This window comes from Anser cygnoides, chromosome 1 (genome assembly GCF_040182565.1).
Source record: "Anser cygnoides isolate HZ-2024a breed goose chromosome 1, Taihu_goose_T2T_genome, whole genome shotgun sequence".
Lineage (NCBI taxonomy): Eukaryota > Metazoa > Chordata > Aves > Anseriformes > Anatidae > Anser > Anser cygnoides.
In genome coordinates, this window is record NC_089873.1 from 117,905,361 (window position 1) to 117,932,943 (window position 27,583).

The following is a 27,583-nucleotide window of genomic DNA, read 5'->3' on the forward strand; positions in this document are numbered from 1 at the left end:
ATGAGCGGCAGTAGAGCGCTCTGTGGAGATGATGCTGATTGGGTCCTGCCCTGCACCTAATTACACCCAGCATCTGATTGCTCTCTGAGCGTAAATGATTGGGACATTAAACAGATAAGCAATTTATTGTATTTTAATTTATACTTATCTTCAAAAGTGCTCTCAGCCCATCCCCCAGCAATTTTGTGATCGTTTCAGAATGTGGTTTCTGCAATCTCGTTTCGTGCCTCAAACTGTTCAGCTCTAGCCTATACCAGTATGTGCTTTGCTGAATCAGGCATAAGCAATGACAGAAACGACAATCCATGTTAGGTGCTGTCTGATACAGACTCCTCGCATCCTCCAGGAGCCTGGGGTTAGTCTCCATATAGCCTCCGGACCTAAACCTCTCTTTCTCACCCTAGCTCCAGCTTCTCACCCAACTGCTTTACTCTTAAGTCAGCTGAGAGCAGCAAATGTCTTCCACTCTATGGTGATTCTCAAACACTGTCTGGAGCAATCATGACATTATTTGGGTGCAGAGTTCCTGGAAAAGGGAGAGCCCACAGGAATTCAGGTCCCTCCTCTCCTCTCTCCTGCCCACCGCTGGGCCCTGCTCCCCCTCAACACAGTTGTGAAGGAAGCCTCGCTGCTATTCAGACAGGCGAGCAAGAACAATATTTATTGGAACGTTTATTCTGGAATCAAACCTTTCAAAGAGATGACTATTGTAGGCATTAGCACAAGAATGACATTACCTTTGGTCTTTTTGCAATAAATGAAATCTCTGGAAAACATTGCCAGAGGTAATCCATTGTAGAAAAATCTTGTGGGCTATCTGATGTGACGCAGATCATGCAGATATCTCATAAAGAAGCTGCAAATAACCCTAACCCTGGTAAGAGCTGTGTTTTCTGGGCACTGCGGTTACAGAATAACCCAGCCACCTCTCCCTGGCTACCTCCTGAAGCAGTATATGCTTGAAGTGAAGCCACATTAAAAAATAAAGTTCTTCTCTTTAGTGACCAAACTGAAATAAATGGAGATCCTTCCAGACTAAATTGAAGCAGAGATTTGGATGGGTGTTTGGAGGAAGAGAAGCTAATTTTGAAATAAAATATTTTGCTCGGAGATTTCTTTTTCAATTAAACATTTTATTCAGAAAAGGTCTAAATGGCAAGTTTGGGGGTTTTGAAAAATCACACACACACACCATCCCCTCCGTATTTTTTTATTTTATTTTTTTTTTATGTTAAAAGCTATTAGTTAAATCTGATGAGAACTCTCAACTTCACCACCACCATCCCCAGAACTATCGTTTGGACCGACTCCGGTTTTCAGAAAGTCACCTATCTCCAGCCTCCATGTCTGGGTAGGGCATTGGCTCTTCAGCAAACTCCAGGCACATGGCTGGTAGAGCAGGCATGCACCCAGCCCGCTTTGCCCCAGGGAAATTGAGGATGGCAGGTGTTTTGACATGTTTTTAATGCTTTGTCTGCACCTGAGTTAAGAACAGAGGAGGAACTTGTCTACAGAAGGCTGGCTGGGGTCTGCACTGATGTCCCTGTCGTGCTTCCACACTACACAGACAGGCCAGGAACTTGACAGAGTGCACACACAACAAAAAGGTGGCTCGTGGGTATTTAATCTTACCTCGCCGTTCTGTGGTGTTTGTGTTTAAGCATTATCAACTTGAAAAAACGCAGGAGTGCATCACAAACCTGAAGCTGTTTGTGCTACACCAACTTGCTCTGCCCTGTGTTTCATCTGAATGGTCACACTGCAGCTTTTGCCCTGCAGGATCCCACTGTCTGGGTACAGAGGAGGGGGGTCTCTGTTTTCAAAGGACCGTCCTCAAGGCTCTTTGCAGAGGTAGTTTCATGGCACTCACCTCAGCAGGGGTGGAAGGGACATCGCACTCAGGTTTTATTTTTGGGTGTTTGGGAGCAGAGAGCTTTTGTGGTCCCAGAGCCTTCCCCCCTGTGGATTTTCTCCTAGAGGAGATGATCTATTTTAAAAGCTTTCCTCATTCTGCTATACTAAGCAGGAAGAAATCCATGTTTTTCCCCATATGTTTTTCCCTCCCAAGTAATATAATAATCAAAATGGCTTTTTCACAGCAGCTAAAGCTCCATGGTGGAGTTTGATATAATGTCAGGAGAAGAAGGGTTAGCAATGTTTTGGGAAGGCCCAGCAGTTAATTCTGGCAGAGGAGCCGTTCCTCCACTCTTGGCTTTCCTTTGGTAGTCAGAGTAAGCCATCCTGCTGTGAGAACATGGGGTCAAAACCACCGCTGGTGAAGCTGAATGGGACTGTGAGGTGGAATACTGCTCACGATAACTGGTATTGACTTATGTAGGTAAACTGAAAAAAAAAAAAAGGAAGATGTTATTTAGTGTTAAATGTATTGCTTACCTGTTAATACATTTGGTGTAAAAAATCCTATTTTAGCACAAAGCAATTCCAGCTGAAACATGGCATGTGCCATCTGTCCAGAATACAGATTTTGTGGGGAAAAAAAAAAAGTCCTCCCTATAACTTATAAGGTATCTTCGTCGTGGAGTGGGACACTGGCTGTGAGGTGCACTAGCACGAGCCAGTTGCGGCCAGAAAGGGCTTAGAAAAGTCACACGTGTGTTACTGTGCTGAAGAAGCCATTCCCACCCACCTACTCCGTGAGTTCAGTATGTGCTTCTACAATGCCCACCGGTTTTTAATGCATCTAATGCGTGCCCTTTGCTGGTCCTTCTGCTGCTGGTGGCCATAGGGAGAGCTATGCTCCAGAAACAGGTGGGGGAAGGAGCCATGCAGTTAGCATGTCTTACGAGGAGACTGGGGGAAATCACCGGCACAAGCAACTCTAAATGCAGCGGGTGTCCCACCTTTCGCAGGCCATACCACTGTGCTTGCCCACAGGGCCTGATCAGAGCATTCTCAAATACTGATGTGTCCAAAAGGCATCGGTCTTGCTACGAACAGGCATATTGCCTTCGCTTCATTTTCCCCATGGATATGAAGTGCCTGTCCCATGTTACACCATGCATGGACTACCGAGACACAGTACGCACGCACACAGGGCCATTTGCCCTGTTTGTTTGGGGGTACGGATCCAGCTGGTTGCCACTAAAAGCGGAGGCTGCTTTCCAAAACCTGAGAGTTGGCAGGTGTGAAAGAAGAACACGCATCTGTTTGCTGAAAGAAGCCATGAAGTATTGCTAGTTACTGAAAGAGCAGCGCACCCTCCAGCATACACAGCACTTAGCTTTGCTCCTAAATACACGGATTTTTCTTCAGGATAACATGGGTGCACAGGTCACAGCAGGTGAGTCGGCTGCTCTCCTCATGGCCATACCACTGCTCAGGTCCTGCAGACTCTTCTCTCTCTCACCTCTTACCCTCCCTTACCTCTTGCCCTCCAGCTCCACCACCGAGTGAGTTGAGTACCACGGTGTTAGGCCCTGAGCAGCATGGTGGCCAGACTTGGCCATGACACGTGGCTCTCCTCCCACATCTCCTCCCGACCCTGCTTTGCAGGAGCCACAGTCTGAGCTGGCCCCGAGCCCGGCAGCCAGCCCACAGGCTCTGGGGAGGTACTCAGGCCTGGCACAAAGACAGCCGAATCCCAGGTTATCCCTGAAATGTGACTCGGCCACCTTGCACCGAGAGCCCTGGCTCTGGAGTCACTTATCCGGGGGCTGTAAAATAAAGGCCTCTGTGAACTTGAATTCTCTGTGTTGTTTTGGATCCTGTTATGAAAACTTGACCAGAGGGTGCTTCAGGCTAAAAGCTGTTCCCAGGTCACGGCCGGAGCCTCCTTCGTGCTAACCTTGCTGCTAACACAGCTAGCACAATTTCATGCCTTGAAGCAAGGCCCCTTGCCCTGTGCTGCCCATGCTCCCTGGGGACAGGGCACGGCCTGCATGGCACAGCTGCGGGCGGCACCGGGACCTATGCCTCTATGTCCTCTTGCCCTTCCCTTGGAAGCAGATGAAGCAGAGAAAGCCTGCCCACGACCTCCCTGTCAGGAGGAACTGGGCTCTCTGGGCTCTGCATCCAGGCACAGCATCCCCAGGTCACCGGGCCGGGTGGCTGCAAGGCGGCAGCACCCTCCTGCAGGCCAGGCTCCTTGCGCACTGGCAGGGGTTTGCTCCTTTGTGCCAAGATCCTCCCCTCCCAAATTTTCTTCATGGCCATCCTGACCCTGTCCTGCTCCTTCTACATGGCCTTGGAACAAGGCCTTGGCACCATCTTCCCTTCACCATCTTCCCTTCCATGTCCTCCATCCCCTCCCTGGCCTCGGAGGGGACAACCTGGGGCAAACAGCTGGGGACAGTAGCACCAGGGGACACTGAGAGCCTGAAGCCTTCTCGCACCTACAGCTTCACCGGCCCTGCAGCATCGGCTGGCTGAGCTAATAACAGACCCCACAGGGCCAGGGCAGCTCCCCGATTCACCCCAGGAGAAGCCCACCTCCTGCTCCCAGCAGAAACGCTGCCCCAGCGCTAACCAGCCTGGCTCCGTTTCGTTATCACTTTGTTTCTCTGGGGAAGGCCAGGAAAAAAAAAGCCTGGAAATCCTCCCACGGCCCTTTTACAGCCACCTCCCTCTCCAACGGCACGCTTCTGGTAAATCATTATAAATACAGAGTGCTCTCAGGAATATTTCATGATCAAAGCTCAGGTGGATCTGGTTTTACCTTGCACTGGCAAAAGGTAGTGGCACCCCCATCAGCAACGCGTATTTTTTTTTTTTTCCCAAAGGTAATTTATTGCTTTCATAAGGTAGCTTTCTGGACTGAAGTCCTCCGGTTATCTCCAGAGCCAGAACAGCAGATTGTACCCAGTAATTTTCCCTGCATCTGTAATCCGTGAGGAGGGGCATCTCAGCAGCTGGGGACGGTTCTCTGCTGGCAGTGCCATTCAGCAGCGCCCCAGCCATCAGGAGATGAATACAAAACCCGGGTGTGCACAGTTCCCTTTTGCCTAGCCCTGGCTGTTTCTCTCCAAAACCACACTGCCTCAAACACCTGACCACCTCGAATTTTTCACCTGGCTCAGCTCCCTGCTGGGGGCTGTGGCTGGAGCCGCAGCCCGGAGCGGGGCAGGAATGCCTTTAGCCTACTCCCGAGGTGGAACTTGATCCTGCGAGCTGCTGGCTGCTCTCCGTGCCCCGTTAGCCTTTGGCCTTTCTGCTGGAACGGCGCGCCGTGTCTCGCAAAGGTGAGCCTGGGAGCAGCGTTGGCCCTGTGCATATCAGACTGCGATATCACAACCCGCTGTGCTCCTCTGTAGACTGCTGAAAGGTGAAGGTAAGGCAACGATCTGCAATCGGTGCGGACAAGGACAGCATTTCGACTAATCATACGAAAGGGATGTGTAAGGAAAGTTTCCTGCATCAGTCACCTGCTGGGTCAGTCACCCCATGCTGCTGGATCAGGAGCAGGAAGATATAGCCAGACATAAAGCACCCTCTGCATGGGAGGAGGCAGATTAACAGTGCCCCCTTAGGAAAACCCATGAGCTAGCGTGGACTTCATCCTGCACTGCCCCAGCACCTGAGGCAGGCCGAGGAGGTCCTCCCTGCCCCTCTCCATCCCTGCCCCTGCAGGTGATGGAATAAGGTGCCAGCAAGACAGGCTGGCTGGGCCCTGAAGCTATTTGTAAGGGACTGAGCAGGGACTGGCCCCACAAGGCAATGGGGACTGCAAACCAAGGCCTAAGAGGTGTACTTGCTTGCCTGACAGCTATAGTGTGCCTTCACCCTGCTTTAACTTGAGCAGTTGCCAAGAGGGAGTGGAGCTGAGCAGCAGCATGCAGACACAGCTCTGAAACAGCCTCGTCAGCCCCACCATTTCCTGTCACAGAGCAACTCCTGCGTGTCACTCGTGTTCATGCACCTATTAACTTTCTAACCTCACTTCAATTCTCTTCATGTTGCCTTCTCACAGATGCAGGCAAGCCCATACCCTTTGTATTCATTCGCAGATATCAGTCCAACTGACCGCACAGGCAGCTGCTCCTGTAGAAACTTCAGCGGTGGCATTTCAGATCTACCTCTTCATCTTTCTTATATGATACAGAAAAACCAGGATTGTAATAGAGCCAGCCCTGAGAAGCAGCCCATGGCCTGGCTCACTGAGAGTCCTGCCATACCTGCAGCTCCCTGGGGACAGAAGAAGAGAGCTGCAGTGCTGCAGTCCGTACACGAAGTGGGAGATCATCTGCAGCCGACAGAAACTTCTTCCAGTCTACAGTCTAATATAGCTTCAGCTTGAGCTGCCATTAAAAATAAACTCAGAGTCATTCTGCAATCAGCTTTTATTGGATTCTTTATATTGTATTGTGAACGTTTGTGCAATAAATACAGCACATAGTATTGATTTCTCCCAGCTCCTAAAAGCATAAAAAGACTTCCCTTTGTCACTGTAGCGTGTTGACACTACGCAGTAAGAAAGGCTGCTGTACGATGGTGGCAATGCTTGGCAGCTCCTAACAGTGAGCATGCGGTGTGAAATCCACACCAAAGTTTCCAGAAACCATTTATTGACGAGCTTGGTTGGCAGATGAGACTGGTCTGTCTGCTTAGAGGAACCTCAGCTATACAGTGTTCTGGAGTCAGCCATAGCTTGTGGAAAAAGTGGGAAGTAATATTGGTCATTACAACTTCAAAGTGATCCTTATGTTGTTGCCTGATAACTTCTTGCAAAATATACAGTTTTTACTGGATAATTGACTTCAGGTGAGGAAACAACAGGATTTTCACAGAGCCAACGTTAAAGCAGGAGGACTGATATTCTCTTACAGTGACACACAAACACAGCATAAATTGTTTATATAAATAACCATGTGCAAAATAGTTTTCAGGCTTACGGTCAGCATTTGCTTAACCAGTACAGGTAAACAGAAGATGCAGGCTCCCACTTCAGGAAAAAATAATTAAAAAAAAAAGTTCTGTTCAAGCTTTGGACTTGTACTTTGGGTTAGAGACCAAACAAGCAAACACATCTTTCTTGGTCCTCACGGTATTTGAAACAGATGAGCCAAGCATTAATACAGCCCTACAACTCCTCGCTAGGATCAACGTGACAGAACACTTCCAAGTATGCAGAAAAGGATTACACTCGTGAACTTTTGCATCACAGCCCCCTTCTCCTTGCTGTCATCATTCCTACTACAGGCAAGAGCTCTGGAAAGTTTTTCAGTCATTCAGTGACTCCAGCTCTTTCCCCAGTTCCTCTGATCAAACAGCGTTGCTGCTCTCAGTAAGAGCAGCTGGTGACCACCATCTTCTTGGGCCAGTTTAGAATGGGAAACAGCTCCTGCTCCTAACAAAGTACACACGCAGAGCAGTGCAGCGCAGCTGGATTACTTCAGGTTACTCACTTGGATTGCTCTAGTGTCACATCCCTGCTTCCCTGCTGGCTCCAACCAACCCTTCTTTCTTAGGCAGCAATACTACCTGTTTTTCATGACATAGCAGAGATCAATTTATGAACAGTAAACTAAAATAGCAAGCTAAAATTGTCACACTTTTCTGTGTCAAAGGTGAAGCTACCCATTAATCTTCTGCTTCCTCAACCCTGACTTAGTAATCTTACTTCTTGAACTGCTCTTCTGAAAAGAATTTTAGGAATCTCCTTCTACCCTTCTCATATTCCTTGCAATTCAGTTAGGCTGGGACATGGAGTTTTGATAGGGACAAAAAGAAAAGGAAAAAAAAAAAAAAAGAAGTGTCCCCCTCCCCACAGCCAACATCAGGTGGAAAAATGGGTGGAAAAAATCAGATAAAATGCAAAGCCAACTTTTAAGAGCAACAGTAATGGCAAAATTTAGCAGCAGTGACAGCTAACAACTGTAGCATACACTTCAGTTAGCAGCATCTAGTGAAGGCAGAATATGTATGAAAATATACCTGACAACAGTATTTGAAATAATTGGGAAAGGAGTTCAGAAGTTTGGCTGAAATAGTAATACCTACAGGGATACAACTGACCATTACACACTGTCTATGCTAAGCAGCAGATGATTCAAGAACTGCTAAAAGCAAGAGCCATGCCCTTAACTGTGCTAAATTATTTATTACCCCTTGGGGAGTAAGCTCAAAAATACAGTTTGAAAGATGACTTCTTACAGCCGTCACTGACAGAGTCTAAGGCAGAGCTGTTCAGCCTGGAAAAGCTAATCCAGATTTGAAAGAAGTATCTTTAACACACACCTAACTGGTACTCACACCAGTTCAGCTTTCCCCAGGCAGAGCACCGAAGCTGGGGTTGCTACTACAGTGAGGAAGAAATTACCACAAAGCATGAGGCTAAAGAAAAAATTCAACCATCCTCTAGAACCAACCATTATTGAGGTGGCACATCTATATATATATTTTAAATGTTACGGCAGTTTATTCCAGAGCCCTAAGAAAAGTTGTCTTAAATCCCAAAGTAGTACATGAATTTAATGGTTAAACCATTGTGTAAGGTAAGTATCTCCTGGTGTAACTCACCCCTTTCCTACAACTGGTGTTAAAGATGAGTCATTTTTGGAAGGTGCCTCCTCTCCCCAGCGAGTCACATTGTTGACTCTTGCTGTATAGCTTCTACAATGAGAATTTGAGAATATTAATCCAGACCCTGACAAAGTCTCAGAAGGTGGAACTAAACCGTTATTTGTTCTTCCTCAGATTCAGCAGCAGCCTGTAGTATTTACTCATGAGGGATAAAGCATCAACCTGTAGGTGCTGGAATTAAAATTGCAAGGGTCATCTGCTTCCATCCAAGCCACAGGCACGAGATGCCTTTGGTGGCTCTGCTGCTTCCTTTCTCCCCTCACCTGACAGCAACACAAGACCTCCAATTCCCAAGCGTTTGTTTAGTCTGCAAGTCTCCGCCACTCACGTCACTTACTTGAGAAAGCAAGTGCTTTTTTAGGAGAGACTGTAGGTCGTGTTACGTCATTACCTACCCTAATCAGAAGGGACAGCCAATGTTTAAGAAAGTAAACTGAATAAGTACAGAATAAATTTAGCATCCATCGACACCGCTTTAAAGAGTTAACAGAAATCAATCTGAGACTTTATTACAAAACTTGTTAACATTCACAAAAGAAAAGCAGCAGCTAGAAGGCCAAACAGCCTGTCACACTCTTGGCAGGCAGACAACACCACTGGTGTCGCCTCTTTGTCTTTGAGCTCGTTTCCCTTCGTTTTTCTGCTCTCCTCAAGGCCTGAATCACCCAACATGGAACCACAAAAGGTCGGATTTATGTTTTTGCTCAGCAGTGATGTGGGACAGGGCTCTCTAATGGGAGACAGAGGACACCTCTCTGAGCACGCAGTTCCAACATGTAAAGCAAATTCCATTGCCAAAGGGAGGCCGGGGAGTAGAAAGAAATCAATATATAGCAGGTGGAATGTAGTAAGTGTGATTGTTTTTTTTATTTTGTTTTTAAATAACACCTTTGTTTTCTCTTATCTGATTCATTGCCTTTTTTTTTTTTTTTTAAACACTTTCTATCTTACCACCGCTAGCCCCAGCCAGCTATAGTATTTTCTTACTGCAGTGGAAAGAGATAAGCTAAGAAGAATGTCACTCTTGCTGATCATAATCTGTATTCTTGGCAAAAGGCCGGTCAGAATACAATGATTAGAGCAATCTTAATTAAGACAAAGAATAGCTACTCTTCTCCTTTAACCATAGAGTGATTCCACCCATCATTACCACTAACAGCAGCTGGAAGATTGAGCAGAGCACTCTGTGCCCGAGCTGCTACTGCCAACAAACTTTGCCATGGCTACACGAGTCAACCTCTACTGAAAAAATCCAGAGGATTATGGAAGTGGTAAACAGTTGTAGCTGTATTCACCTACTGCACATTACATGAAGGTGCTCCAGCTTGGGAGTACTTGAACAGGACTTCAAAAAAAAATTGTTCACAGCTCTTGAGAGATTATCTTTGGCTTTTTTTAAAAACAAAAAAAAGCAGGCACAAACATAGATAAAGAGGAGGGTGGGAGGTGAGGAGAAGGTACTAGTTGGAACAGCATTCTTCAGGCAAGAAGCCCAATCTTACTTTCTAACCTTTCCACCCATGCTTATCAATGTGCAGTTGGAAAAAAAAAGAAAGGTCTATCTTTGCAGTGAAAGCTGTTGTGCTGTGTAGAAGAAAGTCAGTATTTTGTCTCTGTCAGTTCATTGTCAGGCCTCCAGTCATGTCAGTTTTGTCTCAGAGGAGCTGGTTGAACTGAACATCAACTCTAGCTCTCACACGTGCCCCCTATTTTACACTGATCTCATCGAAAGGGAAACACTCTCCACACCCTAATACCGTTTTGTCTCTACACTGTATTGTCTAACTTAACACCCCTGCACAGAGAAGAAGGGAAAAAAAAAAAAAAAGCTTTCCAGAGCTCTCCTGGACCTCTGCTTTAGTAACTCTATTTCAACATGTTTAATGCATCTGAAAATGTTTTTGAAAAGCCATACTTGGAGACAACAGGTAAGGAACACACCAGTTAATTTAGGCAACATTTTTACATACATATATATATAGGTATAAAAATAAATTGTCTCAAGAAATATCGTGTAACCTGATTAGTAAACAAATTCCCAGAAGCTGTGCAATACGCTAAAATGCACTGGCTGTATAGCTGACACCAGGATAGCTCATTGCTTATTTCCAGAATTTAAAAAACACACACCTTACGGAGAGAGCATTCGACGTAAGAAATAAACCTGATTATTTTTTTTTTGTTGGAGATTGCAAAACATTGTTGAAGAGGCTCCGAGCTGCTCCTTGACTTTAGTTGGACTTTCTTTCCCGTTCTCTCGCGGTTACGAAGTTGAGCAGGTCGATGGCTGTAACAATGCCAAACACCATTTGTCGCTTACTGGAGGAGCCATCGGTGTGATCTACATGGAAACATAAAGAGGGGATTTAGGAGGCACACAGACACACCATCCCACTTGGCTTTAATGGCGTTGTTTGCAAAGCCAGGTGTCCAAGTGATGTCCCCTGTACGTTGAGGGGAGCCCCAACGTCATCTTGACTGACAGTCACACAGGGAATGGCAAGGACTTTCAGTTCAGAAAGGCCCCCTAGTAAAAGGCCTGTAGAAACTGAAGCAGTATAGAAGGAAAAATAAGGGTCCATCATAGTTAATTTCAACATGAAAATTCAAACCAAACCCTTTGTTTTAGAGCATATTTTCCTCATACGTTAGTTTCTGCCACTTTACTTGAAATGGCTGCGAATCGATAATATCCCATTTGAACCAACCATCACTGGAGTAGGAGATGCAACACTACTGTCCTCCTACACCCCTGTCAAATACAGATAGCATAAAATCACAGTGCAGCATCTTCCCATTCATATCTAAAATCTTTATCCACCATCTGAGCATTGTTGCATTGGGAGCACAGGTTCAGGGGATTTTTCATTGTGACCATAAAGCTTTGATCTGGAAATCAAATGATCTGGAAGACCCTGTGGCCCTTTACCTATGGTGTAGAGTACCTCGTCCCTTCAGTCTGGCTGTATTGAGATGCTTCACCTACTTATGCTCAATTTGTTCAGCCAGCTGAATTGTCCTGAACTTTTCATTTACTCTTTATATTATTTTTTTTTCAATGAAACAAAATTATTCACATGTAGCAGTGATATACTCAACTCCTGAAGTTTTTTTTTTTAGTCATTTCCAGTTCAAAAAGGAAGCGGCGTAAAGGGTTTTGAGATGGATGAAGAAGAGTAGAGTTTTGAGTAAAAAAAAAAAAAGTGTCCAATGAAGGGGAGTAAGTTATTTTAAATGAGATACAGGAGAAAAATATTAAGCTATCTTGAGAAGGTGCACTTCATGAATTTACTGCACTTCATGAAATTGAAGATTTTGCTTTAGAAAGAAAAAAAATTGTAGTTAACCTGGGACACTCATTGTGATGGAACTGCTGGATGTTGTGTGACAGGAGGAGCAAGATGTAAAAACCAGTTATATTGCAGAAGCTTGTGTCTGTAGCAGCCAGCCAATGGATAAAGTCACTGCACAGCGGGCTAGACTCAGGCATTCAGTTCTGAGCAGTAGTTTGCTTCAAAAGCAGGTGTATTACAGTATTACAGCAAGTATATTACTGTGGGGCTATTAATGGATTCAACGCTTACTCCACAACAGCTGCAGTGATAAGGTCTTGCTAAGTATTAGTAGCACAGTTCACACACACAGAGAGCATTTGGCTATTTGGATGTGCTTCTTATTATCATTCTTAAAAAGATTACATCTTGCAAGGTGCAGCACATCATACTCACACTGAATTTGTTCATGGACCACTAGAGCAAAGTGGTCTATCTCCAGGATATGAGAGAGCTTCCCCAAGTTGTCTTTCAGGTTAATCTGAAGAGAGAGTTACAGAACTTAAATAAAACAGTCCACTATATGTTTATAATTCGCATATACTCCATCTAGTGTTAAAAACAGTATGTCAGCGTTTATATTCTGCTCACATCCTAAGTATTGTAAAACACTAACAAATCAAGGTTGAGTTAAAAGATCAGAGATTTTTTCCTTTGTCTCTAATTTCCAGGAAAGGAAACAAAACACAAAGCAGCATGTGAAATCTTCATTCTGATTCTGAAAACAAAACGAATGTAATGAACAGTTGAAAAAATTTTATGAGGGAGAGGGTAAAAAGTAATCCATGTGTAACAAGAGTGTGTACCATAAAACTCCAGATTATACTCAGTGATTTTACTTTAGCAAGACTGGGAAAGTGAATGAATCAGGCTGCAAATCATTGTGGAAGTGAATAAAATCTGAGAACGCAGCAGGGTAACAGAGAAAAGCCCAAAAAAGCCAAAACCAAAAATAAGAGTGAACATTACTTGGCTAACACCCTATTCTGGTATAAATCAAGGAACTGAGAATCAATAATTCCTTTTTAGTGGAACAGTTCAACTTGGCTAAGACTAAACAAGAAAGCACCCCGTGTTGGCTCTACAAAAAAAGAATACAGGTCCTTCTGAAACACTAGGCTAATCACTGTCTGGAAACATCTGAAAGAATGCATAAAGCTGTTCTTCCTCCATGCTTTGAAGTATTTAGCAGCAGCAACACTATCTGTTGTCTATTATCCAGGTGACTCTCCCCAGCTAACAGCAGCAGCCACTATCTGTCATACTTTCATTAAAGGGGGTTAAATAAATTTGTAGTAAAGAAAAGTCTCGCATTGAAAATTAAAATAAGCTTTTATTCTGCAACGAGCTCAACTTTTGACTGGGAAATAAACACCACTAACAGGAACAGTTCGGCTGAACAGACTGTAAATGAGAAGAGATCAAAAGGAGGATTCCCTGCAGCCTTAATTCCCTGTGTTTAAAAGGACAAGCAGGCTACAGTGCATACCAAAGCACCAATCCTTAAGCTTATGTGTAAGGCAAGGGGTGGGGGGAAATTTGGACTTGCTGCCAAGTCACGTTAGCTATCCGTCACCACAAGTGACGAGCAGTTTCGTGCAAACCTAGCTTCGAAGCCTAACTTTTGGCTTTAGGTTCAAAGCTCACCGAGGGGTAGAGCCCCTTGCCATCTCGTTGTATATTACCAACAGGTCTGTCTTCAGGGACTGGATAAGCTAAACGACCAGGACAAGCAGCCCATAGGCAGTACTGGGACAGCTACGAAGACCTAAACATGTTTTTGAAGCGTTTAATGGAAAACTGACAGAAGTCCCACACTGTTTTCACCTATCTCACTGCTGCTTATTTAATCTCCCTAACTATTTTGCTCGTGTGTTTTCCCACATTTGGTCCTTTTTTTTTAATTATTATTATTTAAAAGCATGCTAAAGCCCTATGGCAGTTAGCCTACACACGTGACTGGGGCTGCTTGTCTGGCCCTAAGAGCAAGTGACAAGGCGCTGCTCATGTCCCTGCAACTGAGTTATCTCCTTTCCCAAAAGGAGGCTCTCATCCACTGAGGATGCTGGGGATTAAATGGTTTAGGACACTGACCAAAGTCACCCCAAGGAACATGCTAGCAAACACTAGGTATAGCAAAAGGAAAGTGTCAGAGTCCGCACCCCCAGTCCTCTTTTCTGTTAAAGACAGACAAGAAACCTGCTAAGGCTATGTCTGCACCACACCTAACAGATGTTAGCAGCTGACACAAAGCTATTTATTCTGGGGGGAAGAAGGGGGTAAAAAGACCCCAAAGCACTCGAACTAACACCTGATTCCACAACAATGGTCCTACTCTCCACTGACACACGATAGTTGTTTGCATTTGCAAGTTATCTGTAACTAGTGCTTCAAAGCCGTTGAATGTTATCCTACTGGTATCTCTAAAAAAGGTAGAAGCCTTAATCTTCCATTCTCTCAGAGTAAAGGAAGAAAATAATTCTGTCCATCAAAGAGCTTCCTGCATTGCTAAAAGACAGTTCTGCCTTAGTAGTCACAGGCTAAGTAGACCTCTTTTATTGACACGTGTTGTGGTACAGATCCTAACTGTAGGATATCCTAAGTCATTTCAGCGACACAGATGATCTTTTCTCCCAAATTCATCAGTAAACAAGCCAAATAAGCTTGACTACAGTGGTAAGAAAAGCAAAATCCACAATACTTCTGAGGTTATGTGCATTTAACCACGTTTTTCCATTAAGTCATCAATTCAAATGAAAAATAACCAGTGAACGATGCTTTTAGTTAGCATGTTAGCAGTACCACCACTCGTGTTGCTCCCCTTCCATCCTCCACCAAGAAATGCCAGAGCTGAAAAGAAGTGGTTAAGCTGTTCTTTACTGAAGAAGCATGAGAAAGTTCAAGCTGTCCATGGAAAAAAGCCACAACCTCAGAAGTGCAGAGAATTGGCTACTACGGCTAACACCACTGTAGCTACAGAAGCGATTGCACAACACCAGCCCCAGAAACTCTTAAGGTGTCCAAGTGAGGGAGGACGTGAACTGAAGAGTTTTTTTACGCACCACATTTCCACCTGACGCTTGATTATCTGCCTGGGAAGGAAAAAATACATTTACATTTGATCTATGAAGAACTAGCATTCCCTCTCAGCCTCAGGGACTTGGTAGTTCACAGGCTGAACAGCAGCTTTACACATACTTCCTGAAGACAGCACCTCATCTACTGTGAGACTGTTGAAACTGAAAACCTGGTGGAAGCTAAGTCAAGCATTCCATGTTAAGAAAATCTTTCTCCTGTAAGCAAAGCAAAGAAACAGCAACAGTATTCATATATTTCAGAAGAGCACCCATACAGCTGGGAAGTTGTGGTCTCTTGCTACGCGATATTGGATGGACAGGTGAAACTGGCTAACATCAAATTCACGTATCTTGACAACAACAGCTTTCACCAGCCATCCAGTCCCATTTTAGGAAGGTGTGTGATACAAAAGGAAAACAGTTGCCCACTTACAGTTGATAAAGAAATTATTTAATAAGAGCTGTTTCAACATCTTGCTGTCTTTTCTGCTGGATAGTCAATTGCTCAGCTAAGTGCTGTTTTTTTTGGGAGGGAAAAAAGTACAAGAATGGCAGCAGAAAGCCTGCTGAGTTAATAGAACAGCCCGATATAGAAACACAACACAAGCCTGGGGGCTACTGAGTGACCCAGGACAGAGTTTAAGCAAGTCCCATGTCTGCTCGATAACGGCTGTTCCGTATGGTCTCAGGTAAACCTCACCCAACCCGATGCCATTGCAGTGTTACGACACCCACACTAGTATTTTAAACCAGAGGATTGGAAATTGTTGCTTACCTGTTTGAATTGCTTGTAGATTACTTTGCTGACCTCATCTGAAGGCTGAACTTTTCCAGCAAGCAGCGAAGAAAGCATGTTACCTAGGGTAACCATGCCCAAAATCACCCTGAGAAAGAAGAGAAATAAAATTAGCTAAACAATACAATCGGCTTTGGTGTTCCTGTAGGTAGAAGCACTCGCTTTCAGCCAGCCTGCAGAAGTCAGTTCAACTGTTCCACTGTATAAAGCAACATGACTGATGGTATATAATTGGATTCTATGTCTCTGCAGTAGATACCTGGAGTCCAGTTCTCAGAAGTTCTGGCAACTCGCACAGAAGTCAGCAGGTGCTGTGGGTGGGTGGCTGGCCCTTCTGAGCATCTAGCTCAGAAGAATACCTCTAGCTCTTGCAATCAGAGCTTTTGAAAAGCAGACCTCATTGTTTTATGCCTTCATTTGTCCTTTTTGAAAGGTGTGGCAAGGCCAAAGACAAGCCCTCCTCAATTTTGATCATTCCCCTTCTCCCTGCAAGCATATTAAAAGGACTGTAACAACTAATCCACTGTGTTAACACTGTGACTGGAGAGAAACTGGGCAACTGTTCTTTATTCAGCCTGTCTGACAGGGGACCAGCAGGGTACCAGGGCATACCAGTTTTCTGGGGACAGCCTGGTTTATAGGGATCACTACTTCATTTTGCTGTAGCGCAATGCTCTCAAGAAATTGGGTGAAAGCTGTGGTGACAATGGGTAGGTTTGGCATTGTTTGTTTTAAATATGAAGTTTTGTTTTGATAAGTTAAGCAGCTGTTGTAAAAAAACACAAACAAAAACAAAGCCGTCCTGCAGAGACATACTGAGTAAGTATACCATAATAATAATTAGTAGCTTATTACATGTAAGGCAGGGAAGTCCCAGCATGACAACATATTAAGCCCACCACTGGTGTGGCAACATATAAAGCAACATTTCTGAACCACGTTACTATAACTGAAGAAAGATGAGAGAAAGCATATTATACTGCTATTCAGCACTTAAGGACCTCCCTTGGGACCTGGTGAGAGAAGTGATACATATGGATTAATAGAGATGTATATGGACATACCCAGATTCATCAACAACTGGTACCTGGTCGAATCCCTTCTCTCGGAGAATTTCAATAGTCTTTGCACAAGTAACAGTTGGAAGCACAGTCAGGGGAGCTGAGAGGCTTAACTCCTGAACACTGATGTTCCACCACCTGGGACAAAAACAAACAAACAAACAAAAAAACCAACAAAAACAACAATGCAAGTTGATCATGTACCATGGAATTCACCACAAACAGGAATGACAAAAGGCTGCAAAGAAGAGTCTAGACTGCCAGAGCGAGTAGAAGTTTGAAGGCTTTCCAGTTCTTACACCAACACAGGAAAGTTACTCAGGTGTCAGAAGGCTTTAAGACTGAACCAATTTTCCTAGTTCATCTACTTTGTAGGATTACAGACAGCTGGTGAAGACTAGGCTCCCTAGTTTTATTATTTATATCTTACACACACACAAAAAAATCTAGGCTAGCTAGCCATATTTACAGTTATTACAAGTCTACTGAAGATTCTCCCTCAGTTACGTAGTCTTGTAATGCTTTGCCCTCAAGAACTCTGGCTTGGTGGAGTTCTCCAAATACTACTTTTTTCACTTCAGACACAACCCCTTTCATTCAAAAATCATTAAGTATCAAGTCATCTTCTTTGAGTTGCATAGTAGCAGAAGGAAATTAAGCAATCTAAGCAGGTTTGATTAACATCCGCAGTTATATACCAACACAGTAGCATGAAAGGTTAACTAAAAACCGAAGGAAACAAACCCAAATTGCAGTAAGATTCCATTTAGCAACTGCCGCAAAGACAGTTGTTAAACAGAATATAATCACGAAAATCCAGATGTATCTGACGTGCTTACCAAGGTTTTTTGACAAGGTCTTCTTCTTTCATGAACCCTTTCTGAATCATCCATTTGTCACTCAAGAACTTGGACCTGGACAGAATCAGGTAATAAAAACCTCGTTAGCAGGCTGAATATCTAACAGCAATACTAATAGCACAGAGGTGACTGTTTACAGCTCCCTATCACTAACAGTTAAGGTGTAATTGAAAATACACTGCATTTGCCATCCAAGCTTACCAGCCAGGGACATAGAGAAGAAATACTCATAGGAAGAAAAAGGAATCCCATAGGAAATGAAGCTTCAACTACACCAGTCCCTTGTAATATGATAAAGAGACAGCCTGGAACGGAGAAATCTGTACTCAGTCGAGGTCTTTCTGCAGTTTATAGTCAGCTATCATAGTAGATGACTAGACAATGCAACAGCATTGTGCTGGATGCAACACAGCAGAAGACAGCATGTTTCGGTACACGTTTCAATGTGGTGGGAGAGAAATTTCTTCTTGGCACAGCTCAAAACCCTCACACTGCCATCTGTAAACTCTCCCCAACACTGGCCACTGCCACAGCAGTGCTGTGTTCTGCTTTGGACACAGGCAGAGGGAGCTGAGAACATCCTTAAAGAGATTCTTCAAGGAATGGGATAACACAGCAATCCCTAACAAATAAGCTTGAAAGCAAATCTCCATAGAGAGCTTAACCAACCAGTTACGGTTATATACTCGGTCAGACACCAGGAGGAGCTCTGCTTCAGAGGACCCCGTGTCAGACCCTTTCTAGGTACCTCAGAAGTTGTGCCCCAAACGCATCGCTCGCTTTGCTAACTTGGTGCTACGAGAGGGATGCATTCAATTTGCCACTGCTGTAAGGGAATCTGATGGGCTGCCCCATCTTTTTCCCATAGAGAAAATAAGCAGGTTCTTACATGTAGTTCCTGATAGAGTCAGGGAGGATAACAACACAGCGCTGACCTTCCTTCAGCTCTTTGGCTGCCTTCACAGCTGCAGACATTGCACTGCCTGAGCTGCCACCTGCCAAAACACAGATCAGAGGCAAAACTGTCAAACCACAAGTGAAACAAGAAAGAAAGAATGAGAGAGAGGAGGAGAGGCAGTAGAGGAGCCTGGAGCGAGGGAAACAGCTTCTGAAGTGTAAGGAGGTCTCCCTGTTCTGCACAAAGCTGTAGCCTCTCACGTATTATTCAGTGAACCCCAAAGGATTCGTATCTGCTCTTACCACACAGCAGTCCTTCCTCTCGGATTAGCATGCGTGCTAACGCAAACGACTCCTCATCGCTGGTCTTGTACCACTGGTCCACTGTCTGGGAGGGGGCAGGAAGACAGAAACAAGGGTCTCTTTAAATGAGGAGGGCTAGGGGAGCTACAGAACTACCCTGTACATTCAACCCCATACTCTTTGAGGTAACAGCTGTAAGAGCCACATGCTTGGGTTTCCATCCTGCAAATGTCCTTTTTCTTTTTTTTGGCCAAAGTAAGATGACCACATTAGCACAACAGTCACCTTATTGAAATCTTGCTTTGAGAACAGGCTGTTGTGAGACGGCCAGAGAGTATCGACCCGTTTCCTCCCCTCTTGGAGGGCTTCCCAGGGACACAGCCTCTGCTCAGCACTAGACAGTCATGCTACTTTTGAAGGGGAAGGGTTAGATTTCATTTTAATGTTATTTATTGGCCTTTAAAAATAATTATTACATTCTAGGAAAACGTTACCTGTTTCACACCATTTCTCCTAGCATTGCAAAACAAATGTGATCAGTAAAAAAGCCCTCTGAGGACTGATTTTCCTGGTAGGAAAGAACAGGAATAATTCTGCCCACTAGCTCTCCCCTGTAAGCTCAAAGAAAGACTTTCCCAAGTTTCTCCTCCACCTTCCACCTCATTTCTGCATCCCAACCGACTGCAAAGAGAAGTAAACCAAGAAGCCCAACTTACAGATCTATCCAGCACCGTGGGGACGAAATCATATCCGATTCCCTCCACTTCATACGTTGTCTTGTCAGTCTTGTTCAATTCTTCCGGCTGAGCAAGGATGGAGCCTTCAGGATCAGCACCTATGATCTGGAGAGGCAGTTTCCACTTTGGCTACCATGACACACCGCTTTTTGAGAGCACAGCTATTTACTCGTGAGCGCTGGCCGCGTTACGGCTGTCGGCGTCACTCTGGCTGCACACGCTGGGCTGCAGACACAGCCAGCTAACAGCAGACTTGGTCTGCTGCTCACCTCCTCCTGGCAGCATTCCCCTCCCTGCAGACAGAACGCTTTGCTGCTTCTGGCCCCTTGGCAAGCCTGGCTCCTCAGGCTGCGGACACTAAGTGAGGTTTTTAACCAGGAGACAGGGTTTCTAAGCCAAACCTGGCCTCATTCACATGTCAGGCATCACTAGAGTCAATACATTTTGTGCCAACTGTAGGCACATAAGCTTTACTTTGTTTTCCCTCGCCCTCCCTGAATATATAGGAAAATATTCGTGATTGAAACAGGATTCCAACTTCCGCGAGGAAATCTAAAACTACACCCTGGTACACACACAGGTTGGTGTGCTCAGAGAAAGTTTCACTTGGTAAAATACTCAGCTCCTCCAGAAAGCTAACCAGGGCATGGTCAGAGAGGGAACATGTGGCTGCTGTACACACCAGCAGAGAAGTAAGTTTCTGGAACTCCCCATGAAAGAATCTGAGGGCCAGTTGTCACCTGCTAAGCCAAACCTGAACACTAGTCACCAGCAAGACCAGCGCGTGATGATTTCAGATGGAATCTGAAAGCCTTTCTTTGCTGCTCAGAATCACCTTCACACTGAAAAGCTCCAAGAGCTTCTCTGAGAGACCCAGGGCAGGCTTGCAAGGAATAATGCAAACCAAGAAGCAGAGCTGCCTGAGTCTCTCACAGCTGCAGAGACATGCTTTAGACTTGCCACTTACTTTGCAACCTGGACACTTCTCCTTCAGCTTTCTGGAAATGCCAGTGATGGTACCTCCTGTGCCAGCTGTAGCCACCAGCATGTCTATTTTTCCTGTTTCAGGGTGAGAGAGGGAAGACAGTTGTGACACCTCCCTGAGGATGATGGATTAAAAATTGGCTTGCAGTTAAGCGTGGACTCGCTTTAACAAAAACACAGGAATTGGCAGCAAAGGGGCAAGACAAGACTCTTTGCTTCCCAAGAGCTGTATGAGACCTACAATGAGACTATCTTGCTCAGTACCCATTTACTTCAAAAAATCATTTTAAAATGTCCTTCAGTGGTTTGGCAAGGTGTCCATTTGCAGGGCTTTGGGCAGAGCTGATAGTCCACAGACTCAACGCCCATAGTTTTCCTGTTACTGTATTTGCTGATACAGAATAGTTCACCCTTTAACACAGAAAAAGCAGCCCATTATTATTACTGAACGAGTGCCAAGAGCACGGGATAGGTGCCCACTGAGAGAACCCTTAACACAGCTCTCTCATTTTCATGGGAAGAAAAACACTGTTTTGGTCACGAGCACCCAGCAGAGTTAATGTAGGTATGACAGTTCATTCTTCTGTCAGCCCCTACAGTTTCCCTGGCGCATCCACTTCACAGCTTGGTGAGTAAAACGCATTTTAAAAGGGCAATTCGTATACAAAAAAATTAGTGCTTTCAAGTCAACAGAACAACACTGCACCAGGAAGGTTCAATTCAGAGCAAGACTTCTGCAAGATCAGTAATAATGACAACTGAACAGTATCCAAGCTATGAGGGAAAATAAGTTGAAAGAGGACAGTAATGAAGCCTACAGCTAGAACTTGTCCACACTCTCAGCTTGTGGGATTGCACTTTGTTCAAGTATACTCATTTTAACTCAAGCTTTCTCAAAGTTTGCCACAGAAATGCACATTAAGTCCTCTGAACAGTCAGTGTTATTCTGGGCAGAAGAAGGGGAGCCCTTTGAATGGTCCTCACCCCAATTAGAAGAAATTTAATAGCTGATTTTCTTATTGCAATGGCCAGGGTCTTATCAGAAAAAGTTTAATTGTACTTTTTCACAGGGCAGGCCAGCCTTTCCTATATGTTTTTTTTCCTACCACCTGCTGCAGCCTACCATGTAGGCATTTGCCACATCACAGCTCCTAGATTCCTCACCTGGGTGAGTTAGCCCAGCTGAAGCTCTCTGCTGCCACAGCTCAGTCATTTCTGGTACTCCAACTGCCTAGAGCTAACGTGGAAATGACCCCAGCAGAGTAAACTGGTCTTACTGGTGACAACAGTAACACGAAGCAGTTTGTACTCCCGAGGTCCCCTATTTTAAGGAAACTTTGAATATAACAGAGTATATATGTGAATGTGAAAAATGTGAAATTTGCGATCAGAAAAAAAGCGACCTGTCCTTTCATGCCACCCTAGGTAAGGCTTTTGTAAACAATTTAATCACTTAATGGAAAAATAGTTTAACTAAGACTACAAAAATAAGGCAGTTCTCTAATGACACACAACATACGTATAGGTTCTGCTGTATCAACATCCATGCAATTCTCAACCACCTCAGGTCCCAGCCTCCAAGCACATAACCACAGGAAATACAAAGGACTGGTTAAAGAAGAAGCCAGCAGTAGAGCACAGACGTACCTTCGCATTGCTGCAGGATCTCCTCAGCTGTGGTGTCGTAGTGTGTCAGGGGGTTGCTGGCATTGCGGTACTGCATTGAAAGACAGGACAGCCAGTAAGCAGACCAGAAAGACAACAACACTCACGTTGTGAGGCATCACAAGAATATGACAAACACTTCTCAAGCCCCACAACTGCTACAAATCCGCTTTCCAAACTGTTTCCTTATCTGTTACCTGGTTCTAGGCAGAACACCTGAGGGGAGGTACAACCTCCCTGGATGACCTAATTTAAGGGTATTTCTAAGGTGCCAGACATCTCCAACACCGAGATCAGTCCTGGCTGTGGGACAGTTTCTTTTAAGAACATGACCCTTGTACCCGTTCTTCCGCACAGGACTGCCAATTCGGTGGAGAAAGCCACCCGTACTTTTTGCCGTTTCTGCAGACATAGGCTCATTGCTGCCCTCTTGTGATTACAAAAGCTTGCTACCCTAACAGCATGGTGACTGCTCAACAGCTCCATCCCTGGGGGGCACATTTTTCATCCAGGGACACCCCTATGCTGTTGAACATTCGGCCATGGACATTAAGCAACAAAGCTGCAATACCTTCTGCTGTGCTACACCTGCACCTGTGACACCTTGCTCTTACCTGATCTAGGATATGTGCATTGGGGATTTCATTTTTCAGTCTCCACGCCACTCCCACGTGAGATTCAGGAGAATCAAATCTGGCAGTAGTCGGGGTTCTCACAATCTCAGCACCCAGAGCCCTCAGAACATCCACCTGCAAGAAACAGAGACTGTCAGAAAACCCAAAAGCACCCTCTCAGCACAGAGACCTCATTACAATGTAGGGGAAGGAAACCTCTTCCCTTTCGCCTGGCCTGAAACAGCCTACCCGCAGCTCTCCTACGTCCCAGCCTCACGGCATCACTGAGCCACGTTATTTGGTCTAAACTCAGCTTTACTTTGGAGCTAGATTTCAAATGCCTGTTTCCATTCTGGACCTTTGGGGCTACCACTCCATGCTGAGAGCCCTCATTCAGGCAGAACTCAGTACCCTCTTGTGCTGGCTCTGCTCTCTAACAGTGCTGTAATATATATATATATATATAAAATACATATATGGACTAAAGTCTAAGTGCAAACTATGTATATTTAGATGCAGGCAGCAAAGGAGATCCCTACGTACCACTCGACTGCTATGAGGGCAAGAAATTTTGTGCCACTCAGCCAGGGCAAGGCCTGTTTTCAGAGGGTGCTGTGTGGAGCACGGCGATGGCCTTGTGCTACCTCTCCCTCCAGGGCAGCGAAGAGCTAGTAACAGGCACAGGCCTTCAGGGGACATTGCTCACGGCTGCCTTCACTTGTGCCATTGAGATCAGTGGTTTTGCTGACACACATTTCTAGCACCTTTGTTGCTAAAGCCGCAGCACTCCTTTGCAGCAGGAACTCTGCAAGTGCAAGCATGCTTAGTTTTTTAAACTCTTGAAAATAAAAGCAGATCTGACCTTCTCCATACTCATTTTCTCTGGCATCACAATGATACAGCGGTAACCCTTCACTGCTGCAGCCAAGGCCAGCCCAATTCCTGGAAGCAAGCAAAGACACGCAGAGCATACAGTGAGGTGCAACAAAACCCAAACCTACCATGCTAGCTTTGGCATGCCCTTGCTTTAATTAGATTTTCACCAGTGGCTTGAGTACAGTGTCTCTAGAAGGGGCGGCAAAGGGAACGTTTCTGGCTTCTGGGGAGAAAGATTGATTTACAGACACTGCTGGTTCTTTGAAGATCAGAGCCAACAGAAAGTTTAGACAAGGATGGGAAAAAAATAGATATCTATCTCGACATGTGCAGACCACTGGCTTTACCATATGCACATCATTTTCCTTCTGTCTCCTCCCCATCTCATCACCCATTTTTACAAAAGCAGTTTGGGAAAGGAACGAATTTTAAGCTGAAGAGGACTAGAGCAATCACTTTTACATCCCCTACTGTTCTTCTGCATTACTCAGTCTGCATTAAATGCCTAAACTAAGCAATGTGCCTAAACTAAGTCCTTTTTTAAGGAGAAGATTTAGGTGCTTTGTGTGATTGTGGCTCTAATGGATCACGTCAATTTGTTACAAGTGAACTACCTAAACTGTTAGACACCTCACTTCCAGTTTAAAAACCTGCACTTCCAGTCTGATTTCTGCTTTTTCAGCATGTCTTCAACTGCCCACCTGTGGGGCTAAGCTCAGAAATATCTTCCCAATTGAGAGGCTTACAGCTGTCATCCAGTCACCTCCCTGCTGAATAAAGAAACAGATCATGTCAGCCAATACGCGTCTGAGGGAGGGCTGCACGACACCTCTTGTGCTGTTTTGGGTACCAAGCACAGTATCAACATGTGCCCGTGACAATGCCTCACAGACAATTTACCTTACACAGAAGCTTGCTTGTTCAAAGTTGCCTCTGTTTGTTCTTGGTTCAGGATTGTATAGGAGTGAAAAAATCTTTAACTGTTCCTCTGAGAAGCATAACTCACACCTCAGGTAACTCAAGTTCTTTAAATTCTATTTTATTTTTTAAAGCAAATCTGGAAAGAAGCTGGAAGAAGCAAATCTTCTTCCAGTGCATTACAGATAAATACAGATACCAGAACCAAATAAAACAAAACAGCACTGGCTTTACTAGTGCCAAAGAGTAAAGAGAAGCCACGCAGCATCCTTCCCTATGGTCTGTGATGAAGAAAGCATTCTGAGACCTAAACTAACACCTTGTGCTTTCTGGTACTGACCTGGAAGCACAACATCAAAACAGGACTCTGGCTGAGGGAAAAGTGGGATGCAGAGAAGACAAAAGTCTAATGTATTAGTATCTCTGAGCAGTGGCCTAGGGCCAAAGCCAGTTTACTCACTCTACTGTCTGCCCTGGCCTTTGCCTTTGAACGAACCAAGACAACTTTCTGAAGTAATCGACTTGTACCTCCTTTGCCTCTGCTTTCTTTTTATTTTTTTTTCAGGTTCCAAGCAAAGGAGAGCTATTTATCAGGCACTGCCTCAAATGTCGTAGTATGAACTCAGATACTGGAAAACACAATATATGGGTATTTTCTGAAACATGCCATTGCTCAGGCAACAGCTATGGCCACAATCAAAAGGGGCTCTACTTCTAAGGCAACCCCCTCAAAGTACCTCCTAAGCAAATGGCAACAGGTATGACTACTCGGTTTTCTGTTAGAGAATATATATATTTCTATTCATAGATCAGCTCAGTCATCTCAGTACCTCCATTAACAAGAACTGGACTGAAGCAAAAGATCAAAAGAAAGGTCTGACTGGCTTAGTAAGCCAGTGTGTATCAAAAGGCAACAGGTGATGCCCAGAAAATAGTTTAAGAAGAAGACAGGACATCCAGGGACACCTCTCCAGAACACATCACATGGGTGAGTAGTTTGTAGCACATCTGAGGGACCTCAGAAGACGCAGGGTATTTATATTTAACTAGCTTAGTGGGGAGTATTCCTGATGTCTACTCTCCTCCATTAGAGCAGCTTAATATAAGGGCAACAGCTTTGATGCAGGAGCCCAGTTAACTCCAGCCTGCTCAGATCATCAGATGCTCTTCCCTGACCCCTGACTAGTGGGACTGTTCCTTCCCACAGCCCTCCAGAGAGAAGATGCTGCCACAAGGGAAACCTGTTGAAGATCTAGATGCAAGGACTGTGTCAGCAAACAGTGCTGCAGGGATGCAGCCTGTCTCCCATCCCAACTGCACCACTGTGGGAAAAGACAATTCTCAGGCCAGGCCAACCTCACCTGGCAGAGTGCAGGACCAAGGACCAGGGGACTTGCCAACGAGAAGATCAGATTCACACCAGTCTCTTGTTGCTTAATTTTCAACAATTTCAGTTGAACTCAGTAGGACCTAGAGACCCTAGTGAATCTGGTCTAACACTTCCTTCTTCTGAAAGCAAAAAGCCCCTGCTAATTTAGAAGACATCCTTCCTACCCGTTCTGATCAGCACAGCACATTGCATAATTGCTGCTTATGTGAGACAGAAGAGGCGCTGCTCCCAGCACCATGCAGGTGGGAAGGGATCCCCTTCCTCCCTTGCACAGGCAGCCTCCACGCTCCAGTCTCAGGTTTGCCTTCTCCAGGAACGCCACCAGAATGTTTTTCCCACGCTTTGCTCGGATCTTCCCACCTCCTACCTGTGTTTCCAGAGGTTGGCTCTATGATTGTGTCTCCAGGCTTCAAGATCCCAGCTTTCTCAGCATCCTCCACCATCCTCAGGCTGATGCGGTCCTTCACGCTGCCCCCGGCATTGAAGTACTCGCATTTTACCACTGGAAACAAAGAAACCAAGCAGAGTTCTTAAACAGCAGTCACTTGCCAACGGGCTGCTGATCCTATCACGCCTTCCAGAGCAACTCTTAACACGTCTGGCCCAATTCACCTCCCTCCTTACAGCAGCAGAGATGAGGATTCACTGCGCTGCATTTCCACTGTTACGGGTCACAGCACAGCAAGTTTGGTACCTTATGTAGGCCACAAAAGCCAGGAAACCCCCCCAAAGTCAGTCTTTTCATAAAACGCTGACTTCTTTCATCTTGCTTCATTGTTAGTCCAGTCAAGAGGATAAAAAGCCCTAGGGCTCCTCCAATGCAAAAGCAGAAGGAAAGAGCTCTACCCATGCTTTACCAACACGCCCTCCCTCTTCCTTGCTATGTTCTCCAGCCAAAGAGAATCTGATCAAACTACAAGTTTCTCCCCTTCAGCCTGCACTTTCACCAGCGCAGTACTCCCAGACGAATCCCTTTAATCGTGTTAAACATCACCTTTCAGGACTCTGATCAGAGCCTCCAGATATCTCCAGTATGGCTGGGTTTAAAGAAAGGTTTCACTGACGCACTTCCAGCCCATTTATCACTTTCTTTGACCTTTAATGGCAACTTGTGGAATCTGCACTTTGCACTAGTGAAAATTATGAATACAAGAAGCAGTTAAAAGCTTTGTATAATTTGTAAATCCTTTTCAACAAAGTAGAAAAATTGCAGGGAGAGTCCTCGTATGAAATACAAATTGGAAGATGTGTCAGATAACCAAAAATTAAAAACCTGGAAATCTGCCAAATTAAAAAAAAAGGAACGTTGATTCTGTTTTCTAAGGGGTTCCTGCACTCCTCTTATGCTCAGGTTCCACAACACTACTAACCAGAACTCCCCAGCATTTCTCATTTCTGTCTCCTGCCTGCAGTAGTACTCACAGAGTTCACACTTCAGGCCGAAGTGTTTCCCGATCTTGTTGATTCGCACCAAAGGTGTATTGCCAACTTTATTCAGGATGTTCGGCAGGATGTTTGGAGGCTCTGGCCTGGCA

The 27,583-nt window shown here is 45.0% G+C and overlaps 1 protein-coding gene and 1 long non-coding RNA gene across 5 annotated transcripts in view; one reads left to right on the forward strand and one right to left on the reverse strand.

The window, feature by feature from the left end:
* Positions 1 to 19: 19 nt before the first annotated feature.
* Positions 20 to 6,287, forward strand: LOC136786594 (uncharacterized). Its single transcript, XR_010825675.1, has 2 exons — positions 20 to 5,198; positions 5,927 to 6,287. It is a non-coding gene; the product is annotated as an uncharacterized lncRNA (long non-coding RNA).
* LOC106036081 (cystathionine beta-synthase-like protein) overlaps positions 6,279 to 27,583 on the reverse strand; it is a 33,970-nt gene continuing 12,665 nt past the window's right edge. For 3 of the 4 annotated variants that reach the window (XM_066979446.1, XM_066979440.1, XM_066979435.1), the window contains 15 exons: positions 27,471 to 27,577; positions 26,416 to 26,550; positions 23,727 to 23,806; positions 22,865 to 22,999; positions 22,233 to 22,302; positions 20,569 to 20,660; positions 19,581 to 19,706; positions 18,865 to 18,949; positions 18,554 to 18,659; positions 17,644 to 17,718; positions 16,808 to 16,942; positions 15,723 to 15,831; positions 14,933 to 14,962; positions 12,267 to 12,351; positions 6,279 to 10,879 (listed from right to left, as the gene is read on the reverse strand). In XM_066979446.1, the coding sequence (XP_066835547.1) occupies positions 10,770 to 10,879; positions 12,267 to 12,351; positions 14,933 to 14,962; positions 15,723 to 15,831; positions 16,808 to 16,942; positions 17,644 to 17,718; positions 18,554 to 18,659; positions 18,865 to 18,949; positions 19,581 to 19,706; positions 20,569 to 20,660; positions 22,233 to 22,302; positions 22,865 to 22,999; positions 23,727 to 23,806; positions 26,416 to 26,550; positions 27,471 to 27,577 (1,480 nt within the window). In that variant the 3' untranslated portion in view covers positions 6,279 to 10,769. The remainder of the gene's footprint in view (positions 10,880 to 12,266; positions 12,352 to 14,932; positions 14,963 to 15,722; positions 15,832 to 16,807; positions 16,943 to 17,643; positions 17,719 to 18,553; positions 18,660 to 18,864; positions 18,950 to 19,580; positions 19,707 to 20,568; positions 20,661 to 22,232; positions 22,303 to 22,864; positions 23,000 to 23,726; positions 23,807 to 26,415; positions 26,551 to 27,470; positions 27,578 to 27,583) is intronic. The other variant, XM_066979452.1, reaches the window with a different exon arrangement.